At 46.7% G+C, this 23,787-nt stretch overlaps 1 protein-coding gene and 1 long non-coding RNA gene across 5 annotated transcripts in view; both read left to right on the forward strand.

The window, feature by feature from the left end:
* The first annotated feature begins 2,370 nt into the window (after positions 1–2,370).
* Positions 2,371–23,787, forward strand: part of LOC126523402 (cyclin-dependent kinase 8-like) — a 275,486-nt gene continuing 254,069 nt past the window's right edge. For 3 of the 4 annotated variants that reach the window (XM_050172023.3, XM_050172024.3, XM_050172025.3), the window contains exons 1-2: positions 2,371–2,580; positions 6,503–6,735. In XM_050172023.3, the coding sequence (XP_050027980.1) occupies positions 6,608–6,735 (128 nt within the window). In that variant the 5' untranslated portion in view covers positions 2,371–2,580; positions 6,503–6,607. The other variant, XM_055066778.1, reaches the window with a different exon arrangement.
* LOC129382680 (uncharacterized) lies at positions 12,184–15,044 on the forward strand. Its single transcript, XR_008610715.2, has 2 exons — positions 12,184–12,649; positions 14,771–15,044. It is a non-coding gene; the product is annotated as an uncharacterized lncRNA (long non-coding RNA).

A 23,787-nucleotide genomic window follows, 5' to 3' on the forward strand; every position in this document is an offset into this window, starting at 1 on the left:
ACTTAGAAAAATTTACGCCCTTTGGGGCGTATCTTGTCCCACAACGATAATCGTCATCTGTCTTGCCCGCATTTCCTTTCTTTAAGGCTGCGAGCCCAGTACTTCCCAGTCACGAACGGCATGCGCGTTATCAGTGTGACGCAGCTTTCTCGACAGGAAAGTAGCGAGCGCCGAGTTTTCAAGAAAGGAAACGCAAGGCAGATGACGATTATCGTTGTGGGACAAATATACACCCCGAAGGGTGCAACTGTTTTAAGAGTGAAGAGTGTACCCCAGAAAAGTGTGGAGGAAATGACGTAGTAGGTTCTCCTTTGTTTTGCTGTTTTTTTGTTTCTTTGCTGTAGTGGCCCTGCCGAAATTTCGGGCCACAATGGCGGCTTTGTTATTGTTCTGTGCGCTCACACGTGTTTTTCCGTACGTTTCGTACTGTGGCAAAGGCGCCGTGCGGGCAGGTTTGCGTTCACTCTAAGAAGAGATTACACCCTTTGGCGTGCCCCTTCTGCCACACAACGATAATCGTCATCTGCCTTGATGCGTTTCCTTTCGTTATCGCTGCGAGCCCGGAACTTTCCGGTAACGAAGGGCACGCGCGTTATCAGCATAGAACAGTTTACACCCTTTGGAGTGCCCCTTCTGATAACGCGCGTGCCGTTCGTTACCGGAAAGTTCCGGGCTCGCAGCGATAACGAAAGGAAACGCATCAAGGCAGATGACGATTATCGTTGTGTGGCAGAAGGGGCACGCCAAAGGGTGTAATCTCTTCTTAGAGTGTTGGTCTCCGTGTTTTGTTGCGCTGCGTTATCTGGACCGTGCTCTACCGAATGTTGCTGTGGCCAGGTGGGCCAGAGGAAATAAAAGTTCGTTAAATGAACGCGCATGCAACGCTGTACGCAATGTACCGCGCCACGGCAATGGCAACGGACGAAGGAATATCCGCGGGAAATTTTGCCCTCTTTGGCGGAATCATGCTAACGCGCGAGCAGCACGGTTGCGAGCAGCGCGGCGTGGTTTCGCGACGAGTGTGCCACTGACGCCAGAGACCTCACGCACGTCCGAAACTGTCGTTAAAACTGTGATTACAGTTTCCCCAAGCCCCCACTATTGGCGGCGAGGAGTTACGGAGTCGCCATCTATCGGAAGCGCCTCGCTGGCGTAGTATGAGGGATCACGTGGCGCGCTCCTCATAGGTTTTGCCATCAGCGCTCACTGAAAACACCACGCGCGAGCTCTCCCGGATATTTCTGTAAGTACTTTTGAAACGAGAGAAGTTTATTGCTGTCTAAATAATAATCTTGGGCAAACTGAAAGCACAGAATTTTTTACAGACGCTATGTCTCTTTACCGAATACGCGTACAGCGAACGCCACGGCGCGCGGTCGCCGCGATGGAGTCTCCCGAACCGGTTTCTTGCGTGAAAGTTAGGCAAACGCTGAGAGCAGAGTATGTGAAATATGTCCTTATAGTGTTTGTATAACTAAATGGAGCCTAATAGAATGAAGCCTCAATGCAGCGACTGCGCGTCTGCATGCTTGTCCGCGTACTGTTTCGCTTTCACTGCGTGCACGTTTTCGCACCGTGCCATGAGCCGCAGATTATGAGCATTTGACAGCATACAAGCAACCATTGTTGCGTGGGCGCTATCAGAGCTATTCAAAAATAATTTCATTGTGGAGGCTTCGACGCCTACGGGGACTGTGATGTGCCGTCGCGACGATTCAATGTTTTTTTCTTCTAAATTCTTGGACGTTTCAATATTACTTCTCGAGTTGCGCCGCTATCGGCGTTCTCAGCGTGCGATTTCCCGCTGCTTCTTTTTTGGTAATCCTGTGCATTAATTCCATAACACAAACATGACCATATGCCATGCTTTTTTTAATGTGCTTCTTACCACTCCCTTTCCACTCCAGTGAACTTGAAGTTCATAGACCAAACCGTCATGACATTAGTCGGGCAGCGGACTCGGGCGAGCGTCTCGGTGCGCGTTTTCCGAACATCGCATACCCGGCGGCGTAGCAGAAATCTTTCTCGCGTCTGTGCTTGCTGCATACCCGAGTTGTAGCCGATGACCGTTTGCCGGTTTTATGTTTCGCGAGCCAAGCTTCACGCAGCTTCTTGTCCTGCGGCTACGTATGAATAAGGCTGACACCGGGCTCCGTTGCGCAAGTCCGGCACTGCGGCACCGAGCAATAGCCTACCATGTTGCGCGCCTTCAAAAGCAGCCACTACCTATTGAAGTGCTTTCAAGCGTTATAAAGGAGGCACTAGAAGCGGGAAAATCTCGCCTCTCGTTTTCAGCTCGCTTCGGCGCTCCCGAAGCAGCCGACGAGACCGCTATGTCCACGTGATCCCGTCACGCCGACGGTGGCGCCAGCTTTTCCAGTGGTGGAGCTCGAGGCCAATTGTTTCCCGCAAAATCTGACGGTTGGCATGGGTTGGCGTTCTGCCCTTGGGTTCTGCAAATGCCTTTGTGTGCGTTCGTAAAAGCAAATGCGATTTGCGCGGATGTGAAGACGACGAATACTGCCGGTGAACTGACCGCGCATCGCGTGCTGCCGAACAGGTGCTTCGACAATTTCTGAGGTGAGCGAGCGCCCGTGCGCTCGCCGTGCAGTAGTACGAAAAAAAAAAAAAAAAAAATGTCGGCATCACTCACACCGGCCTGCGCTGACGGATGAACGCGTCTTACAATTTCGGCGCTATTGGGGCTTGTAGTTGGGCTGCCATGCATGGCTTCTAAGCATTCGTGACACCATGCACTCTTTGCCTCGGGTGTCTCTCCATTTTTCCAGGTGAACGAAGGCAATATATTCGGGCAGTGCCTCCTTGTTTCGGGCCAACTCCATTGGCCCCTGCTTAGCACTCGGTCCTTGCCGGAGACGCCAAAATCATTTGCTGTTAGATAGGGCTGTTGGCGATAGAGCATCACGGCGAAACGTGTGTTAACCATTTTATTGACAGATTTCAATGCTGAGAAGTTGCAGGCTTCCTTGGGCGGGCATGGTTTGTTTTCGGCAGCCTTTATGGTCACTAGTGCTCGAACAAGGGGTGTCGCTGGAGCCCCACACGACAGGAGTTCTTCTCGACCTACGTCTTTTAAGCGCTAGCGAAATGTCAATTGTTTGGTTACTGTAACAATCGCTTCATTTTCCTGTGATCTTCGCTCTTGAGAGTCAACAGGGAATTACGTCTGCTAGTGAAAATGTGTTTAACAAGAAAGGCTGCATTGATGGCTTGCGCAATTAAGTTTGTTCACTCCGAAGCTCGACTGGCAACTCGGAACGGCTTTCTCTAGCACGCGTTTGCTGGACCTGCGGCAGGTTTTAAGTGCACTCGTGTGTGTCTATGTCACCTCGTATGACAATGATCAAACCGGCGGGCTACCTAAAGCATTCGTATTCTAGACCTGAAAGCTGTGCAGACGAGAGCAGTCGGGAGGCCCTTGAGGTCGGTTAGCCAAGCATTTTAAAAGTTCAGCGCCTACATCTGGTAACAGCAAACACAGTGCTACAAGATAGTTTGTGCGAAGGAACATTCTTTTATTATTATGCGTTGCATTTTTTACTGAGAAGAAAACAACAACAAAAGACCAAGAGGCAGAAATTGAGGACGCATGAGGCATTCCTTTGCACATTTGTCAAATTGGTCACAGCACTGGGTTTCTCTTTGTGCAATGCTTTTGGAAGAACTGCTGATGCAATTATCTTTTGCGCAGATATGTTGAAGGCTTTCAGTATTTATTTTGCTGGTACATTAGGATGCCTATGCAATGTTTAATACTGGAGACAATGCAGAGGCATGTTGGGCTCTCTCAGCCTGCTACCTGCCGGCAAGAAATTCACGTTGCTGTGTTTATTTGTAGCCCCTTTGTTGTGTCTACACGTTGAGCTTTGCACATAGTTGTGTTGAAAGCTGACATCAACACATTAAATTTTGGGCTTTTACGTGACAAAGCCATCTGATCGCATTCGTGGCAGGGTAGGGGAAGTTCACTTAACCAACTTCGAATGTGCCAAGGCAAATGAAAGCAACAATTTATTGTCTCACGTCTCATATGATCAGCAGGCATGGTGGAAGTGAAACCTCAAAGAAAGCTGATTATGTTATTTCTGTTGTTTCACGGGTTAAAATGAGCAGGTCCAGACAGTCGCGGAACACAGCAAGGGTCAGTTGCACTTTTGGACCTCAGTATAATGAAATGAACACAAATATAAAGAAACTACTTCGTAGCTCTTGACTACGGTATTCTTATAATGAATGTCGGCTATAATTAAAGTATGCTTATTTCAAATGCCACTTCACTATAACAAGTTTCAACTGGTGTGGCCAACTGATTTACAATATAAAAGCAACAAAGTATCGTTCGCGGAGTGAAAGGTCCTCATAATGTTTGAACCAATCGTGGTGCTTTGGGGCATGACGTAGAAGTGAGTTACATAGAGTCCATTAAAGAAAGGCACAGTACGTTATAAACAGGTAATTTGCCTGCATTGATACCTAATCTTGTGTTACATGCATTGAATCGAGGTAAAATATTGAGAGCTGAAGAAAGCCACTGGGCATTCTGACACCGGACTGCCTTGCTGTCAGTGGCACGCTCCATGCAAAGCTTGTGTGCAAAGGAGTAGTAAAAAGCTTTAAACTGCAACAAAATTTCACTTTGGCTAAATTGTCAATAACTACGTAGTCCTGGCAATCCTGGCAGGACTATGTAGTCATTCCTGCCAGGAATAACTACCTAACTACGTTTCAACCAGGAATAACTACGTAAATCTTGGCAAGGATGGTAACTGTCTAATTTTCTTATTAGCAGCCTTTGGTTAGTGCCTAAGCAGTTGGTGCCTGCAGCTGATGGTTAGCAGATATGACATAAGTCCCAAATGTCACCTCGGTGATCTTTTTTAGTTCGCCAAGGGCACTGCCTAATCTACGAGGGGACGTTGTGGAGCCGTGTGCTTTCCTATATTGTGATGCGCACACTTTTATTTCAAATGTAAAATTTTGTACTGTGGTTGCTCTGTGAAACTGCTATCTACTAATGGTGCTAGCACTACTTAGTATCTGAAATTAGGCTTCTTGTGTGGCCCTAAATTTTTTTGATGTTGGTGGCCTTTGCGATCGACCACTGAAAAGGCCTTCTTTAAACCGGTTTATTGGGTTTCCCCAGCCAAACAGGAAAGCCATACACAATAATACACATGCGTGCAAGTTCACCATGGAAAATAAAAAGAATGGAAAAACTAAATCTCGCTTTCACTAGGCGGAGATGCATTTTACTGACACAGTTTGTGCCTATTTTTCTGATGTGGAAAGCCTCCAAAAGTTTGCATGCAGTAGCTTACTTGCTTCACAAGATTAATATTTTGGACAGAAGCAAATGAAGTACTGTATGCTAACTTTTGGACACTTTCCGTATCACAGAAAGAGGCACAAACTGCACCTTCCTGTTGGAAGTGAGATTAAGTTTTTCCATTCTTTTTCTTTGCCATGGTGAACATGTACGTATGTGCATTATGGTGTATGCTTTTCCTGCTTGGCTGGGGAAACCCAATAAATTGGTCGTGAGTGTAACATCCATGTTGTCCTCTCCTCAGTTCTTTGTGTTTGTTTTAATTGTGTTACATTGGTTTCGACAAATGTCGACCAACTTGCCCCAGAACAAGTTATAATGAGTTACCTTCCTTAAACTTTCTGGAAAACGGCTTTCGGACATAAGAGATGAATGCTTTGTGCGCCCTCTCTTTCATCCTTTTTGCTCCTTGGTGTAAAATGCGAAGGAGAATAGTATACAACAAACAGAATCCAATAAATGCATGCACTTGTTGGTCAGTGCTGTGCCAGTGTGTTCCTTTCATGGATTGTCTTGTAGAGCATTTTCTTGAATCATGAACGAAGAATTAAGTTTCACACCATTCTTGCCGCCTGCATTCTTCTACAAAAATCTTCTACAGGGTGGTACAGGCAGCACGATGCCATAAATTATTTATCTACACACTGCTGCCAGCCTTTGTCAGGCCCAGACAAGAGGGGCGGCACTTATTGAGGCCCCGTTTCCATTTAATCAAAAGTAGGCAGGTGCGGACATGCTGCTAAACTAGCATTTATTATTATTACATTACATTGTCGGCACTTCCTGCTTGGTGAAATGCTGCCTCTGTCTCACTTACATTTTGCTGCTTGGCTGCTTTCTTGTAGCACTGCTTTTTGTGAACAAACTATGGTGCTTTGATTCACTCTGTTGGATGTTGTTGTGCTAGCTAACCTTTTATTTCTTTTTTTTGAGCAAGCACCTCTTCTATTTTTTATGCTCTCTCTCATTGTGGTAATATGCCAGTCAGTGCAACCAAAGGAACTTCAAGAATGACACTTAGTGCAAAATGTTATCTTACTCACAAATGTTTTAGCTTTATGCAGGCTGCCATGCTTTGGGCATTTTTCGCAAGGAGTGCCAACAAGTTCCAACGGACGAATGATGTTGGATGCAATTGCTCACTTTCATTTGCAGGCACTGTGCTTGCAGTACTGTTTCATCAGCCTCCGTCAACCAGTGGCAGTGGGAGGGGGAGTGACACAGCTTCCCCTGCTGCTGCTGGGTGTGTGAGACAAAGCCATGGACTACGATTTCAAGGTCAAGACGGCTAGTGTGCGTGCTAAGGTGGAGGACATTTTTGAGTTTGAGGGCTGCAAGGTTGGCCGGGGAACATATGGACACGTCTACAAGGCTCGTCGGAAAGATGGGTATGCTTACTGCCTCCGTGCTGTGGGAACTTTTTTCGTAGTTGCTAGCACAAAGGGGGTCCCCATTTATTTTTTGTCCCCGATGCTATCCTTTTCAAATTGTCTACTGAATTGTGGGAGAAGGCTTTGCAAGAAAAGGGACTTTCTTTGTGGGTTGGGTTAGGCATTTAAGGAGGTGCCAAAAGCACATGAAGGGATTTGGACTGAGAAGTGACCAGTCTGTTTTCTCACAGCCAGAAACAACAGGTAGGTGTTCATTTCAATGTATGATGTTGAGCTAGTTGATGAATGGCTGTCGAAGTGTGGTGCAAAAGGTTAGGACGGGAAAGAGGACAGGAAGAGTGCCACTCAGAACTAATTTTATTTTCAGAAAATGCATGCACATATACGATGCTCAGATCCAAAGAGTGCAAGAAAAACTAAATATACATGCCACAGTCCAAGACGCACAGCCATATTGAGCAACTGAAACTTGCTGTTGTAGACAGAAATGTAGCTGATACAGAAATCACTTCTCCTCCTGATATAATATGCTTATATTAACTGTCGTGCTGTCATATCACGGCTTGTCCCTTGTTCTGAGAATGCATGTGCGCTCAAACTGTGGTGTACAGCCACGTAAGCCACCCGTGCCATTCTTAGTAGAGAGGACATGTTCCCTTGTTTGATTTTTGACACGATTGGCCAGTTTGGCTGACGTATGCCTTGCCACAGCTCACAGGAATTTCATGTACCACGCCTACAGCACAGCACACGTAGTGTGTTTCTTCTTGCATGGCAGCATCACCTTCTTTGTTGAAACGCGGGCACAAAGCCTCAAAGCCTTGGCAACTTGTTCAGTACTGAAAACACCACAGGCACATTGTGCCTTGTGCCTGTAAGGCCCCACCTGGGGTCTTCTTTCCAGTGGAGGCAGGCCTACCGTCGCAACCTTTCAGCCTGTGAAATAAGGACTCTGAAACATTGGACAACAAAGAATGAGGGAACTTGGTGACTCCAGCCACAAGATCTGCACATTAAACCTAATATTCACCATGTGCTGGCATGACTTGCACAAGGCAAAGTTAAGGCATAGCATACCAACAGCCCTTTTCACTGTTCTTGAATCCGTTGAATCAAACTGGAGCCAATCTTTACAAACACGGTGGGAGTACATCCAGCACATGTGTTGATTCTCAAAAGTCAAACTAGGATCTAAGAACTGCAGCTTATTGTTGTCAGGTTGCTCATGAGTAAATGTTAAAACCTTTCCTGTTTAAAAGTTGTTAAAACACAATACTACTCATCAGAGGTAGTCAAAGGATCAAAGCTTTTTAGAAGCATGAGAAAATTGTCAATGTATCTAAGAATTTTGAGAACCTTACTTGTGTCAAGTGCATTGTCTAAAACATGATCTGGAAGACAAGAAAATGTTGCAAGACACTGGAGCAACAAGTGAATGGATGCATACCCCTTTTTGCTGGACAAAGCTGTTCATTAAAAAGAATAAAGGTACTGTCAAGGTAAAATTTAACTAATGATGTTAAGCTGTCTGCAGACACATTACAAAAATTAATACAAGCAGTGCAACTAGGGGTGTGTGAAAAACGAATTTCAGATATTGAAGTGAATGCAAATAATGAAAACCAAGTGCAAGTCGAATAGAATATTTCAAAAATATTTTTCTAATGCAAATGCTATTGATTTTCCAGAAGCATAATTTATTCACCAGCCAGAATTACAAAAACAATGCTTATTCCACAGCAAATAATGTACAGGAAATTATGCTTTGTGCTTTTGCTTGACACTATCATAACACTTTTGCTCTATAGTATTGTTATGTGTGGAAAGACACAGAGGAAAGATGCTATTTACATGCTATTTACACTGGAGCCAGGCAGCCAGGCTGACACTCGCTCATGCCAAGGGCACCGACCAACTTCTTCGTCATTCTTGCGGCGGCTCGTCTCTTGAGCATCGCTCAATGATATCGTAATATTACCCCCCGGCGGCAAAAGCACCGTCACGATGCTGTTAAATATCCAAGGTGCATGGAGAGAGTTGTAGGGCTTGAGTCGCGCAACGTGGACAATGTCACTGGTTGTCACAGTGGAGGATGTAGTGGGCGTGGCTAGAACAATTATATAGGTGACATCGGTCACTTTGCGTATCACGCGATATGGGCCTGTGTAACAGGAAAGCAGTTTTTCACAAAGGCCGACTTTGCGCGATGGTGACCAAAGCAACACGAGGGCGCCGGGCACAAAATGGACATCACGGTGACGGAGGTCGTAGCGTTGTTTCTGCTTGTCTTGAGACACTTGTAGACGTGTGCACGCAAGTAGGCGAGCATGGTCAGCATGGGCGATTGCATCACGGGCATAATCGCTAGTTGAAGCTGTGGCGGACAGAAGCACAGTGTCCAGTGGTAGCGTCGGTTCGCGGCCATACAAAAGGTAAAACGGGGAAAAGCCAGCAGTTTCGAGACGGGAAGCAGTTTCGAGACGGGTATGCAAAGGTAATGTAAGGTAGAGCCAGGTCCCAGTCACAGTGGTCGTCTGAAACGTATTTGGATAGCATGTCTATAAGGGTGCGGTTCAAATGCTCAGTGAGGCCGTTTGGGGTGGTAGGACGTGGTAAACTTATTCTGTATTGAGCAGGCACACATGATGTCGTCAATGACTTTGGCCAAAAAGGTGCGGCCGCGGTCTGTAAGCAATTGACGCGGAGCACCATGCATCAATATGATATCATGTAGCAGGAAGTCCGCAACATCAGTTGCACAACTGGTCAGAAGAGCACGGGTTATGGCGTAGCGGGTCGCGTAGTCCACCGCGACTGCAACCCACTTGTTTCCTGATGTAGATTCCGGAAATGGGCAGAGAAGGTACAAGCCGACACGATGGAAGGGCTCGGTAGCGATGTCGAGCAGCTGCAGGTGACCAGCGGAGAGCTGGGAAGGCTTCTTGCGTCGTTGGCAAAGTTCACAAGCGGCGACGTAACATTGTACGGAATGGGCAAGGCCCGGCCAGAAAAAATGGCGACGTACACGAAACAAAACGACGAAAGAATGAGCGCAGCCCTACAAAACTTCGAACGTCTGCGGCTGTCTTCGGAACCGGAAACTCTCGGACAGCGCGAGTTTTGTCGTGATCAGGCTGTACTCCGGAAGCGTCAACGAGATGGCCCAGAAGAGTAATTTGTCGGTGGCCAAAACGGCATTTGGACGAGTTAAGTTGCAGCTTCGCCTTTCGAAATACATTAAGTATAGTTGTGAGACGCTCAAGGTGAGTGTCGAACGTTGGCGAAAAGACGATGACGTCGTTGAGGTAGCAGAGGCATGTGGACCATTTGAAACCTTGGAACAAGGAGTCCATCATACGCTCAAAGGTGGCAGGGGCGTTGCATAGTCCAAACGGCATTACTTTAAATTGGTATAGGCCATCAGGTGTGATGAACGTGGTTTTTTCTCTGTCCATATCGTCAACAGCAATCTGCCAATATCCCGAATGAAGATCAATAGACGAGAAATAGCTGGAGCCGTGCAGGCAGTCAAGGGCGTCGTCTATACGTGGGAGCGGGTAGACGTCCTTTTTTGTAATGCTGTTCAGGTGACGGTAGTCTACACAGAAGCTCCACGTGCCGTCCTTCTTTACCAACACCACAGGTAACGCCCAGGGACTCGATGAAGGCTCAGTGATGTTTTTATCGAGCATTTTGTTCACTTCATCTTGAATTGCTCGGCGTTCCGACACAGAAACTCGATACGGTCGTCGGTGAATAGGCGCAGCATCGCCAGTAAGAATGTGATGCTTGACCGCGAGCGTCTGGCCTAAAGGGCGATCATTGAAGTCGACAATATCGTGGTAGGACGATAATACTTTGCAAAGGTCTTCAGCCTGCGTAGAGGACAGGTCCGTCGCAACCATTTTCTTTATGTTGGGATCGACGCCCGAGGCTGGCGCGAGGGGCATGCTAAGCTCGCGAGAATCATCGGTCGATAACGCTGCCACGTATTGGTCGCCGAGACTCAATGGTGGCAAGGCAAATACCTTGGAGTAGAATTTGCTTTGCCAATCCAAAGTTACAGACAGGCATGCGAGTGTGGTTCGCAGTAATAGTAAGGATACTGTGAGGCACGGTGACGTCATACTGTACTGGGATGTCGGGCAGAGGAGTGACGAGGTATTCGCCATCAGGAACTGGTGGGAAAGACTACAGTTCAGTGTAGGCTATGGACTTTGGCGGCAGGCGAAGAAAGCCGGTGTAGCAAAAGCGGCAGTGGGGTGCGTCAGAAGGTTCTACGAGCATCGGCAACTCAAGGCGAAGGGTACTGGAAGAGCAGTCAATAAGAGCAGAATGGGCGGAGAGAAAATCGAGGCTGACAATAAGGTTGTGGGGGCAATGAGCAATTACGGTGAAGAGGACAGGAGTGTGGCGGCCGGTGATGCTAACACGTGCCACACATGCTGATGATAGGCACGGTACCGCCATCCGCAATGCGGACGATGCGTGCCGATGCTGGGGTGAGGAGCTTGTTCAGTCGTCGTTGGAAGGCAGCACTCATAATAGAAAGATGTGCTCCTGTATCAATGAGTGCCGTGACAGGATAGCCGTCAACGTCGACGTCTAGAAGGTTTCTGTTAGTAGGTAACGTGAGCAGAGGATTTGAGGGCAGGGTTGACAACGCAGCTTCGCCTCCAGAAGCTGCAGTGCCTAGTTTTCCGGCTTGGTCCGGGAGGCGATAGGTGGCGAAGAAAAGCGGCCGGGTTGGGGCGAACGAGACTGGTGGCGTCGAGGTGAAGGCGAGCGGCTGTAGTGAAAGTTCGGAGCAGGGGCATCAGCCGTAGTGGGTTCATGGCGGGTGGCATAGGGTACAGAAGGTCCAAAGGTGCGGGAATAAGTGGCGGCGTAAGTCCGAAGATGTGGTGGCCATCGGTTGCGGCAGTGACGGGCGACGTGGCCGATGTGACAGCAGTGGAAGGAGATCGGCCTGTCATCAGGGGTACGCCATTCGGACAGGTTGCGGCGAGATGTGGAAGAAAAAGACTGGCGGGGACAAGGAGGGCCGCTAGATAACTGGGGAACGTTGGGTCGAGACGTGGAACACACAGTGTTCAGACCCATGTTTTCAAATTCCTGTCTGACGACGGCCTGAATCATCGCAATGGCGGTTGCTGGCGGATCGGCAGGCGTCGTGGAGAAGGCTGGCGAACAGGCGGCCTCGAGTTCGCGGCGAACAATACGGGTGACGTCATCACAGGTGGTGGTCTGACGCGGTCGACCCTCACATGTCGACGTAGCAGCAGTATTGGGTAGCCGTGCAATGTGGTGTGCGATACGGTGGCTCTTAGCCTGTTCAAGGCGACGGCATTCTTTTATAATGCCGTCGATAGTCGAGACGTTGCCGAAAACAAGCAAATTGAAAGCGTCGTCGGCGATGTCTTTTAGCACATGTGCCACTTTATCTTCTTCGGACATATGATCGTCAGCTTTACGGCATAGAGCCAAGACGTCGAGGATGTAGGAAACGTATGGCTCTGTAGATGACTGAACACGAGACGCAAGAGCCTTTCTCGCGGCAGCCTTGTGCCCAATGGGGTCGCCGAACAGTTCCCGTAGCTTCTCTTTAAAACTGTCCCAACTGGTTATCTCGTCGTCATGCGTTTGGTGCCACACGCGTGGGGTGCCGCCGAGATAAAAGATGACATTGGCGAGCATAATCGTTGGGTCCCACCTGTTATTAGCGCTGGCATGTTCATAGAGCTTGATCCAGTCGTCGACATCCTGTCCCTCCAGGCCAGAGAACACACCTGGATCACGATGTGGGGCAACCGTGATGATTGGAGCAGTTGGACAAGCTGTTGCAGAGGCTGGCTCGTCACCGGGAGGCATGGTGACTAGCTCGGTGTGCCGACCACTTCGGAGTTCCGTGGTGAGGATGGGGATCGCTGACCTCCACCAGAAATGTTACGTGTGGAAAGACACAGACGAAAGATGCTATTTACTTGCTATTTACACTGGAGTCAGGCAGCCAGGCTGACACTCGCTCGTGTCAAGGGCCCCGACCAACTTCTTCGTCGTTCTCGCGGCGGCTCGTCCCTTGAGCATTGCTCAATGATATCGTAATAATATCATAACTGCAGTTATTCAATGTCATCATTAAGGATGGATAGCTGCTCAACATGTTCAGGGAGCAGTGACACCCTCCCACATGGCGCACTTCCTCCAGACACTGAAAAGAGATGCTCTTACTGGACATACCAGTTTCTGGTATCGGCAGGTATTTCTTCACAAGCCGAGCCGACAGTGGGCACCATGCTTATAGCACCAGGCTTATAGCACCACACACAGGGATCTCCATTTTGCCCCAGAATTTCATCATGCACATATCTCTCAACCAATGCTTGTGACAGTGAAAAGTGCTGCTACAAGCAAGTGAAAATTGCTACTGGCTGACGAGCTTATCAAAGCCTTTACACAGTGCTGACGTTGAAGGAGCCTCTTCAGAAGCTTTTGTTGTTGATGACATATCTCGGTTTCTTCGTGTTGAAATTATCCTTGTTTCTTCTAAAGACAGAATATTGTTCCACTTTGCCATTGAAGCATCCTGGTAGTATTCAGCTACTGTAGAACAAGGTTCTAAACACATTGCAAAGCTTGCTGCTTGGTCAGATTAGTAGTTTGGAAAACATGCACTTAGCCAGGTAGTAGCAGACACAAAGGTTTCCACCTGGCAGCTGGTGTTGTCCAGCTGCATAAAGAGGCAGTGTGGGTAGTTGAGCTGATAGTCGCAGGTAGCCATAAGCTCCAGCAGGGGTTCTGTGACAGTGCTTTTTTTTTTTGCTTTTTATATGCTTCATCTCACTACATCTGTATGCTTCACCGGGTAGCCCGGCTGTACTGTGATGAAGCTGACTTGAAGAACCAACAGCAGCAGTTTTCGGGGGTTCAAATATTTTGTAAGGGGTCTTTCTAATCGAATCAGGTACTAACTGATTTGAATAGAATATTTGAAGTTTTGAATATTCGTACACTCTTCCCGAAATGCAACCCTTGTTCTCAATGCAACCTTTAACATACGACAAAAGTTCCTTGTGAGGCACAGAATAAAATAAATCCTCAACATGTATAGAAAAGGTATAACCAGCTGCTTTTGAAGAAGTTGGTGAATTGAAAAGAATTGTTAGCGGCAAATGGATTGTCATATGAAAGCATATTTAGGTGGGTTAGTAAAAAAAGGGCTAACATGTTTTTGAACGCACCATTCTCAGTTACAATTAAGGGGGGCTTGCTCTGCGTGTGGCTAAGGCTGAAGGCGAGCTCCGGATCTAGCCACGCACAGTCGTTCCGTGGTACTCTCCAACCCGTGGCGCATGTGCTCGCAGCTATGTCGGGTTCGAATGAATAAGGCAGCCAGCAGCGTCAACTCTAACAATGTTGATTGCTACAAGCAATAAAGGACAGTTGCCGAGGGAAGTCCTCTCTGCAGTAGGTAATAAATAGCATTGCCTCATTGCCTGGGATAGTCAGGCAAACGAGGTCACTCATAGGTTGCAGCAGGTAATCCAGTCCGGCAAGTTAGAGGTTGGGTGCCATAGAGAGAGGGTCTCCTCCAGTGGTGCAATTTTATACCTTTTTACCTTTGCAAGGGGAATGTCCTCCTTGCCCGTCGGATACTTTCCCACGAGTCGGGGGGAAGGGTGCACACATCGTGAGAGCGAGGGAGAACTGGGAGAGGGCGTAGTGCGCCTCTCCCCTGTCTATGCTGGCTCTCGACGTGTCAGCAACGTGTGACCGCGACGATGTGGGTGACAATGGGCGCGTGCGCTCCCCACATAATGGATCTAAAAGTCATCTCTAATTTATGTGTCTCCACAGTAGAAAGCACTTCTAGGTTCACACATTTTCACTTACAGATGGATTTTGCTAGTTCCACCAAATTGAGCTTGTTACACAAGGCCACTGTGCTGATTTTTACCTTGGACAAGGTCTTAGCAGCAGTGGGCACTGCTATGAATCTGAAATGACCGCCCCACGTTTGTTGCACCCATAGCTGAAGGCCCGACAACGCAAGAGAGAGAGGGAGCTGGCGAATGGACGAGGGGTGCCCCGCTGGGCTAGTGTCCCGGCCGGCGCCTTGCCCTGCAACCTGATCCGTGCCACCGGGTTTTCGGCAGACCGCCTGATCAGTGTGAATCGCCAGCACCTCCGAGAGGGACGAAGGCGTCAGTGCGGCCAGTGGAGAACTTGGGTTTTAGGTTTCTTCTCTCTTCCTTTTCTCTTCCTTTCGATCTGTCCTTTGTAACATAAACCTGTCTCGAAACGGCTCCCAACGAGTGAAGTCCTTTTCTTTGACGCTCCTGCGCGTGCGGCTGGCGCCTTCCGGCTTAGTTACTGCGCAGCAAAAGTTAGCAGCCGCCCAAGAGCGATAGTAATTAGAGTTAGCCCATCAGCGCGAGTATTCAATTACAAACACAAAGTTCTTCTGAATTGCACAAGAGGCCTTTTACTGGAAAACCGATGTAGGCATAACATGAAAGAAGGTGAGGCATGCAGACACGGACACAAGAGACAAGAACCAGACTACACAAACGCTGACTATCAACTGAAGGGCGCACTGTGGTGGAAAAGGAAAGTAGACACACAACTTATGTGTGTGCTCAAGTATGGTACCACCGCCTGTCAATCAGGCACATGTGCGGGCCTGCACGATAGATAACTATTCAGCCATTCCATTTCTTTATGCAAGTTAATCGAAGGCTGTCTCATGCATGCACTTCCACTACTATTGATATGCCAGGCCTCGACCATCAGGCGCATTTTTTTGTTCTTGTGCTTGTATAAAACAGCGCAGTCATCGAATTTGGGTTTGCATTTGCAGTCTTTCACAGTGCGAAGAAAGATTAGATGGCGATCCTCCAGTTAATGACCTTTCATGCTCCATTAAACTCTGATTAACAAAACGGCCTATCTGCCCTACGTAGAAGTGGCCGCAGCTGAAACACTATGTACCACACCAGCACGGCAGTCCGCAAATTTGTTCATGCGTTTTATGAAGTAGATGTCAGTCCGCCTTTTGTCCTTTACCTGCTCATTCTTTCTCTGCACAGCGGCACAAATCTTTTAACTGATTGGCAGCCATAAAAACAATGTGGTCATAGCGGTAAAGCTGCCTTCTTTGTCTGCCTGCAGAAGACAGAGGGCCTTGTCTTTGAAGAAGGAAGTGATTGATGTCAGTAGAAAACATGGGTTGACCAATTCTGTTGGAGAGAACATGATCTTGGATTGTAGCGCGAAATGAACACGGACACAGAAAGGAGCAGACAGGACGAGCGCTAACTCTCAACTAAATGTTTATTAAAACAAAGAACATATATATATAGATGATTGCAAAAACTGCACCATAAGAACGTGACAAGGTAGAAAACATTACACATATCAGGAGGTATGGAAGTCAAAAAAGGAAACACACACACGCACGCGTGCGCGCACCCCCCCTCCCCCCACACACACACACACACACACAAAGATTACTTCAGATTAGTACACGTAGTGTGAAGGTACTGAAATTCGCATTCTAACAGAGACAAGGATGCATGGCTAACGCAAGTGTCTCCTAATCTTTTGATGTGGAATGCCTCGATTATTTCCCGTGTGGGTGTGGTTTGGCATTTGCGCCTGGAAAGAATTTTTGTGTCTTCAAAGAAATGTTTACAACCACAATTGAAACAATTCCTAACAGAAAATAATCCAGGTAAATGCTCGGCGATCAGTGTTGATGTAAAAGATCTTTTTTTATCCGCTTCCCCTTAACGGAACCAATGTGTTGTGTTAAAGAAGCAGTGACGCCCAACAATGATGAGTTCTGGTTTACTCAGGACTGTGGGATGTCCATGGAATCTTTTTTAGAACTTTTGTTGTTTTACATAGAGAATACCGTTGTAAAATGGGGTAGTTCTATGTATGTACAAAAATCGGGAGTTTGCATTGGTTCAAAAGTTGCGCCAGTTTTGAGGGATATTTATCTAAGTCGCGTCAATAGAAAACTACAAAACAATCTTAAGGAATTGGCGGTGCATGTGTTTAGATACGTAGTTGACTACCTGGTGTTTTGTTCTCGCGATAACTACACCAAGAAAGCTACGGATATTTTAAAAGTTTTTAGGGAATGTGGTGGGGGTCTAGGTTTCACGCTTGAGCTTATTCAGAGCAACAAATTGCAGTTTTTAGATCTGTGCTTAACGTTCCAGGATGAGCACGTCTGTTGGCATTATTTGCCTAGGGCTAAGAAGCCATTGCTTGAATTTTCTTCTTGTCATTCTAAACTTGTTAAACAGGGGATAGCTCATTCAACTCTTAGGTCTGCCATTACTAAGTCATGTCCACACAATATGCAACAAAGTTTTTCACAACAGATAGAAAGGCTTGGAAAGGCTAGTTATCCTGTGCATTTATTATCACTCACATCGCGTTACACAGCGATGAAAACAACACTTCTTCACGTTGGGATGCGGTCCTACACAGCCCCAACCTCGAAGAACAGTTATGGGCTGTCCAACGGGCCCGCGACGCGGTGGAGAGACTCGGCCTCTCTGTCCTGACGTGGGAGCGGCCCGCTGCGCGCTAGTGCGCGCCCTAAAGGACCCTAATAAAGTTTTTCATCCATCCATCCATCCATTTATTATCACTAACCTGCAAAAAACATTTAAAATGGGTAAAAAGCCCCGGTAAGAAACAAGAAAAACAGAAAAAAGAAAAAAAGTTTGTTGTGGTACCCTATATACATAGATTATCCCATGGTTTACGGAACGTGGCCAATAGATATGACGTCAATACAGTTTTCTTGGCCCCCCGCAAGTTGTCTAACATGTGCCCTATGATAAATAGGGAACTTGAACAGGGTGGCAAAAAAAAGAAAAGAAGATGATTGCGGTGTCAGACAATGTGTCCCCTTTAGTGCCTTGTAACACCGGTATAGTTTATCAGATTCCACTCAAGTGCGGGAAAACTTACATTGGACAGAGTGGCAGGTGCATTAATATTAGACTAAAAGAACACAAGCATTCACTAAACAACCCTAATGCTTCACATCTAGAGTCACATTGTTTCAATTGTGGTTGTAAACCTTTCTTTGAAGACACAAAAATTCTTTCCAGACACAAATGCCAAACCACACGGGAAATAATCGAGGCACTCCACATCAAAAGATTAGGAGACACTTGCGTTAGCCATGCATCCTTGTCTCTGTTAGAACGCGAATTTCAGTACCTTCACACTACGTGTACTAATCTGAAGTAATCTTTTTTTTGTTTATGTGTGTGTGTTTCCTTTTTTGAATTCCATACCTCCTGATATGTGTAACTGTTTTCTACCTTGTCACGTTCTTATGCTGCGGTTTTTGCAATCATCTATATATACATGTTCTTCATTTTAATAAATATTTAGTTGAGAATTAGCGCTCGTCCTGTCTGCTCCTTTCTGTGTCCGTGTTCACTTCGCGCTACAATCCAAGATCATGTTGCCGTACCAACTCGCCCAACTTTCTATCCTTTTGCTGTCAGAGAGAGTCGGCACCTTTAACCCTTTCGCTGTCGGACGTTTCTGGCCGTGACGCACCCCCAGTGTCGGCTTGGTTTCAGGGAACGAGCATAACAGGGAATGAACATAGCAATTTATTTTTGATTATGATTGGTATACAAATAACATAGTCAATGCAATATGCACATTTCAGTGTTCTGCAGCTGTTGTTAGTAAACATCATCATCAGCCTGACTATAAAATCCGTTCAACATCCGAATCTGACGATGCGGAACCCTCTTCCTCTCATGCGACTTTGTCCGAGTCCGAATCCGAGCTCAGCTCGTATTCTGAATCGGAATTCAGCCACCGCTCCCATGAGCAGACGAAGGTCCCGCGCGCCGAGCCATCCGAAAGTAACCGCGCGCAGGGAGGATGCGCTTTCAGTCGCCCGCGCAACGGAGAGAAATGTGACGTTGCGTGATCAAGAAGACAGAGGCAGATGGAAAAAGGCTAAACAAAGTTCGAAGGGCTTTACGTTTACTGCTGCAAGTCGGAAGCGAGGGTGCGGCGAGAGAGCAAAAGCAGCAATCGAGTCACCCTTCTTGGAGAGGCAACGGCACGTGCGCCTGAACTTGACGCGCCGTAGCAGGCACACCAACAGAAGAAAAATAAAAACCTTCAAACCAGCGGAGATTACAGAACAACCCTTGAACCCATAACCACACGTGCGCGACGCATGATCCAGCGAACGCGGAGCCACCGCGCCACCGCGCCAGGAGAAAGTGGGGAGTGGCAGTCGCACCGTACTCTTCAATACATGGACTAACACAGGTCGGAGCGAATATACGAACTTGTAGAAAGAGTCAACAGATGGCATGGCCAATCCAGGAGCGCCTGCTTTGCGCTCAGGCGCGAAATTTTGAACACACGATAGAGAACGTACCGGTACGTCAGTGACACCGTGGGGGGGAAGCGCGATGACGTACCGGTACGTCGGTGACAGCGAAAGGGTTAAGGAGACAGTGTTCAAGGTCCTTTTCTCCTGCTTTTATCGGAGCCTTGCGTTTCAGGGCAAGGAGCTCATGGCCAGGGATTCTGTGTTCCAAGCTGAACTTCGGCCTTTTCTTGAGGACTGAAGCTACAACTTCAGTAGCAATGGCATTTCTGAGAAGCAGCAGCTTATCAGAAATATCTGGGGACTTGTATGCATTCTTTGGTAGCTGCGCCATAAAACTGCCACATCAAAACTCGGTAGTGTCCGCTGCCATTCGACGAAAGTTTTGTAACTGTGAGTCAACCATCCATTGTGGGAAATATGACTGAATGATGACTTGAGGTAAAGCGCAAGAGAGCACGTGGGACGACTGAAGAGGGCAAAGAAACAGCAAGTTGTCCTCTCTTGCGCTTTACCTCAAGTCATGCAGTTCAAGCTAGTCCACCAGTCTGTTCTCTTGAAGGATGACAGGTCCTGGTAAAGGTGCACTTGTCTCCAAAACTTGGAGTAGGTAATTATGCAGATGTGCTTCACATGACCGAGAGATGGTCACACTAAGCCAAACAGAGTGAGAACGTCGTGGGGCACTACACCTTTGCTGATGTAGTATCCAGTGAACCTTGCACGGCACAAAACAGATGAAATTAAACGCACTAACTCCCAAGGTTGGGTGCTTGTAAGAAAAAATGCAAAAGGGCCTATTGCAGAAGAAATTTAGTTTAACTAAGTACGTTGTTGGCAAAGTGCGAGTACGATGCTCTTTTCTTTTTTCCTGTCCTATCCTTTTGGACCACTAACTTTGACATCCTCATTTCAAGATGGCAGCGAAATATCTTGCTGTTATTGCTCTGGGAAAAAGAATTGCTACCTCTTCCCTCTCTTTCCCAGTGGTCACTTGGAAGATGCATTTCGCATTTGCTATGATGGCAGCGGACATTTTTTGGGCGCTCAGTATTGGCAAGCAACAGGGGGGAAACATTGGTAAGGCTCGCTTCCCCACTGAAAAGAACAGCAGCACTGTTCCAGTATGGATGGAAACATGTCTGCTGCCTGGAGAGTAGGGGGGCTGTAGTGTTTGGCATGGTAGGATGCATGGCAGGCAGAAGCAGAGAGTGCATGCAGCTGCACGCTAGCTTAGCTCGAAACACGGCAGATTGAGCAGCACAAGGAGCCACTCGGGTGAAAAGAGATCGGTGGCAGGAGAATCCTTCAGCTGCTGGTGCAGGCATCCCACAAGGCCTTTGGAGGTGGGACAGTCAACAGTCCATCTATTCGTGTGCGGGAGCGACTAAAAAGTGACACTAGCAAAATGTGTAATACAAAGGCGAATAAGAAAGACTGAGATGGATCTTGGCTTCTTCGCTTTTGAGATTTCGCAGCCTGCCGTCTAGCTGTATAGTACTGGATTCAGCCTGTCGCTTGCACTGAAGTGCACGCACAGACGGCCCAGTTGGCGTGCCATCCATGGCGAGACTGAACAACCAAGTGCTGGTGAAGCAGCCGTTAAAGGCGCGTTTATAGTCTAGCATAATTGGCACGTGGGTGAGCGTTGCTCAACGCTGGGCATGTCGGATTGCATTGGCCACATCCGGTCAAACTATAAGCGCTGTTGTTCTTGCTAACATGGTGTAACGTTTGCCTGCGCTCATGGTACGTCAGTCTATATTTAGCCCTTTAAGCCTCTCCACTCTCCTAGTCACGTGGTACCGCAGCGGAGAGGCTCAGAGCAAGAGCAGCAACGATGCCTCTCTGCAGCGGATCTAATGGTGTCATGTCACACCTGCCACACTTTCGCTCCAATGGCTCAAGGTCATTGGACGCGATGAATGACCTTGAGAGACACGGCGTAGTAGAGCTTTTGCTCTAAAAAGAATCAATTTATTAGCAGTTTGCTGGTGCACTGCGTTGAATTAACGAAAAGTCTGGCTGACAAAAATAATAAATATCTTCATGCAACTTTGCTTACGAGTATAAAGAAAGGTACGATACTACTTGTCTTGTAAAGAATGGCATCTTTCGAAGAAGCAAAATTTTTCTTTCCAGACATAGTTATTGGCGCCCAACGTCTCGGTTTCCTTTGGGGATTGAAAACAACACTAGTCCTTTGTACCGCCCGCCGCTGCATTGAAAAGCGCAGCAGCAAGACATTCTCTTGTGAAAAGAAGCTCAATTATATTTGACTAGCAGCAGTGCTAAAAAGACTAGGGCAAGGAAAAGAGGATCACAACACAGCTCTTATGTTGCAATTCTTTGTCCTTGCCATTTTAGCGCTGCTGCTTATCAAATATGAACTTCCATCAACTCACCCAAATTTCTCTAGTGTTTAAACACTATTAACTTGCAAAGCACTTGTGGGCCGTGGCAGCGTGATGACTAACACCTGTGAGGAGAATGCCATCCAGAAAAAAGTAAAAAATGGCCAAGACAAGTTTCAGGCCGTATCCGTGACGTGGGGTTCAGCTGATGGGTTTCATGCGCTGCAGCCAGTCAGCATGCAGGAAGTGCCGGCATGGTGAGGAGGGACAGCAGCAGTGCTGGTGAGGATGTGGCGGCAACAGCCAAAGAGTGTTGCTACTTTCTGGAGTAAATACCTGCGTAGCTTCCAGCGCACTAGCAGAGATGAAAGGAGGGATAAAGTCACGCATTGGTGTGACAGCTACCTCTAACTTTGTTTACACCTGAAGGATTAGAAAAATTTTTGTGGCAGGTGATTTGTAAGGAGACGTCTTAACAGCAAGTCCGTTCTGTTATTAGTTAAAAATTATCTGAGTGCCCCTCTAGATCAATATAAGGATTAGGAGCACTTAAATACACATGGAAGGCATTCCAAAGCTTTAAAGCAGAAAAAGAGAATGCCATTTTTTCATAGAGAAACGTAAAGCTAAAAGAGAATTTTCATGAGATGCAAACCTGATGTTATTGGGATTAGTGAGGAAGTTAGAGCCTATGAATTCGTATGAAACTTGTTTGGTCGGTAATATAAAAAACAAGATCACTAGATGATAGTTGTACAAATTTGTAACTGCAACAATATAGCTTGTACATAGTAATACGGTATCATTTCCGGAACAGGCACTGTATGTTATGTGAATAGCCTGATTTTGTACATGCTGAATAAAAGAAAAGTGACACTAAAAGTACTGCTCCAAAAAATAGTGCCATGTATGATACGACTAGGAATGAATGCATAGTGTAATAATAATAATGCACCTTTAGAAAAAATGCTGAATGTTTAATGAATGCTCGGTTGCCAAATGCTATCTTTTGCTTGATGAACACAATGTGATAAAAAAATGTTTTAATTGGGATCCAATTTAGTATTGAGGAATGAGATGACCAGCGACGGTTATTTCAGGCTTACAAGTTAACATTCTCTGAGATGATCTAAACATTATTAACTTGGATTTTGTTATGTTTATAAGTAAAAAATAAGCTAACACCATTCAATTAAATCATCCATCTTAACGTTAGCAATAGTAAAGATTTATTGGGTGAGGAAATGGTTGTATCATCTTCATGTAGGTCTCACGCAAAATTTAGGCCGTTTGTATGGTTCAATTAAGTACATGCAAAACAGTGCAGTACCTAGTATAAAACCATTTGGCTCTCCTTGATTAACAGTTTTGTTTTAAAATGAGCATCTCCTGTACACACTGTTCTTTTTGATTAAAAGTTAGTGCGGGACTGGTTAGTATGGGCCAATCGATTCTAGTTTCACTTACAAAATGCTGCGGTTTATAGTGTTGAATGCTTTAGCAAGGTCTAAGAAAACCGAACCAGCAAAATTATCAAGATCAATAAAATGTCTAACGTAATCATCAGAGGCTGGATTTTTAGGCACAAGAAATCTGGGCTTTAGGCACTCGAAACATGCACCTAAAGCCTCAGTTTAGCCACTATAGAGGCTGAAATAGGCACTATAAACTGCTCACAAACAACAACCTGTTTTATGCATTCAATGCGTTTAGCTCATTTTCATGGTAAGAAAATTGACTAGTGAGATTTGAAAGGCAGCAGCCGTATTGTGCAAGCCATTGCTTCACAGAGCTTTGCTAGGCAGATGAGAGGCCACTTTTTTCTCAATACACGTACTGCAGCCTACGTGCTTTGTGTTTGTCTTGAAACTATGAGCACATAGAGTGTATCTTCAATAGCCAAGCTTTCCTTGCTTACACTGACAAATCAAGTGTAGCGAGCACGAGAAATACCAAATACGATGCGAAAAAGCAACTGAAGTGCGAGGGGCAGCTGTGTGATAGGCAGAGTTTATCGCAGGGGAGCTGAGTCAGTTGCTGGTCTTTTGCGAAGTTCAGGTGAGCCGCCACTAGCAGGTATATCTCCATAACCACAAAAGAGTCGGTGGATCCCAAAAAAGGTGACCACGTAACTACAGTCGACAGTACTTCTAGTGAACTTCGCATGCTTCCACCTTGCACACGCACAGTGGAGTCTAAGAAGTCCTTTGAAGCAGCAGTCAGCAGTACACCTTCCTCAGTGCTGCACCTGTCTCCCTCAAATCCCCGCCTTGAATGTAACATGTAGTTGTGTGCCACCCA

This window comes from Dermacentor andersoni, chromosome 6 (assembly GCF_023375885.2).
Source record: "Dermacentor andersoni chromosome 6, qqDerAnde1_hic_scaffold, whole genome shotgun sequence".
NCBI lineage: Eukaryota > Metazoa > Arthropoda > Arachnida > Ixodida > Ixodidae > Dermacentor > Dermacentor andersoni.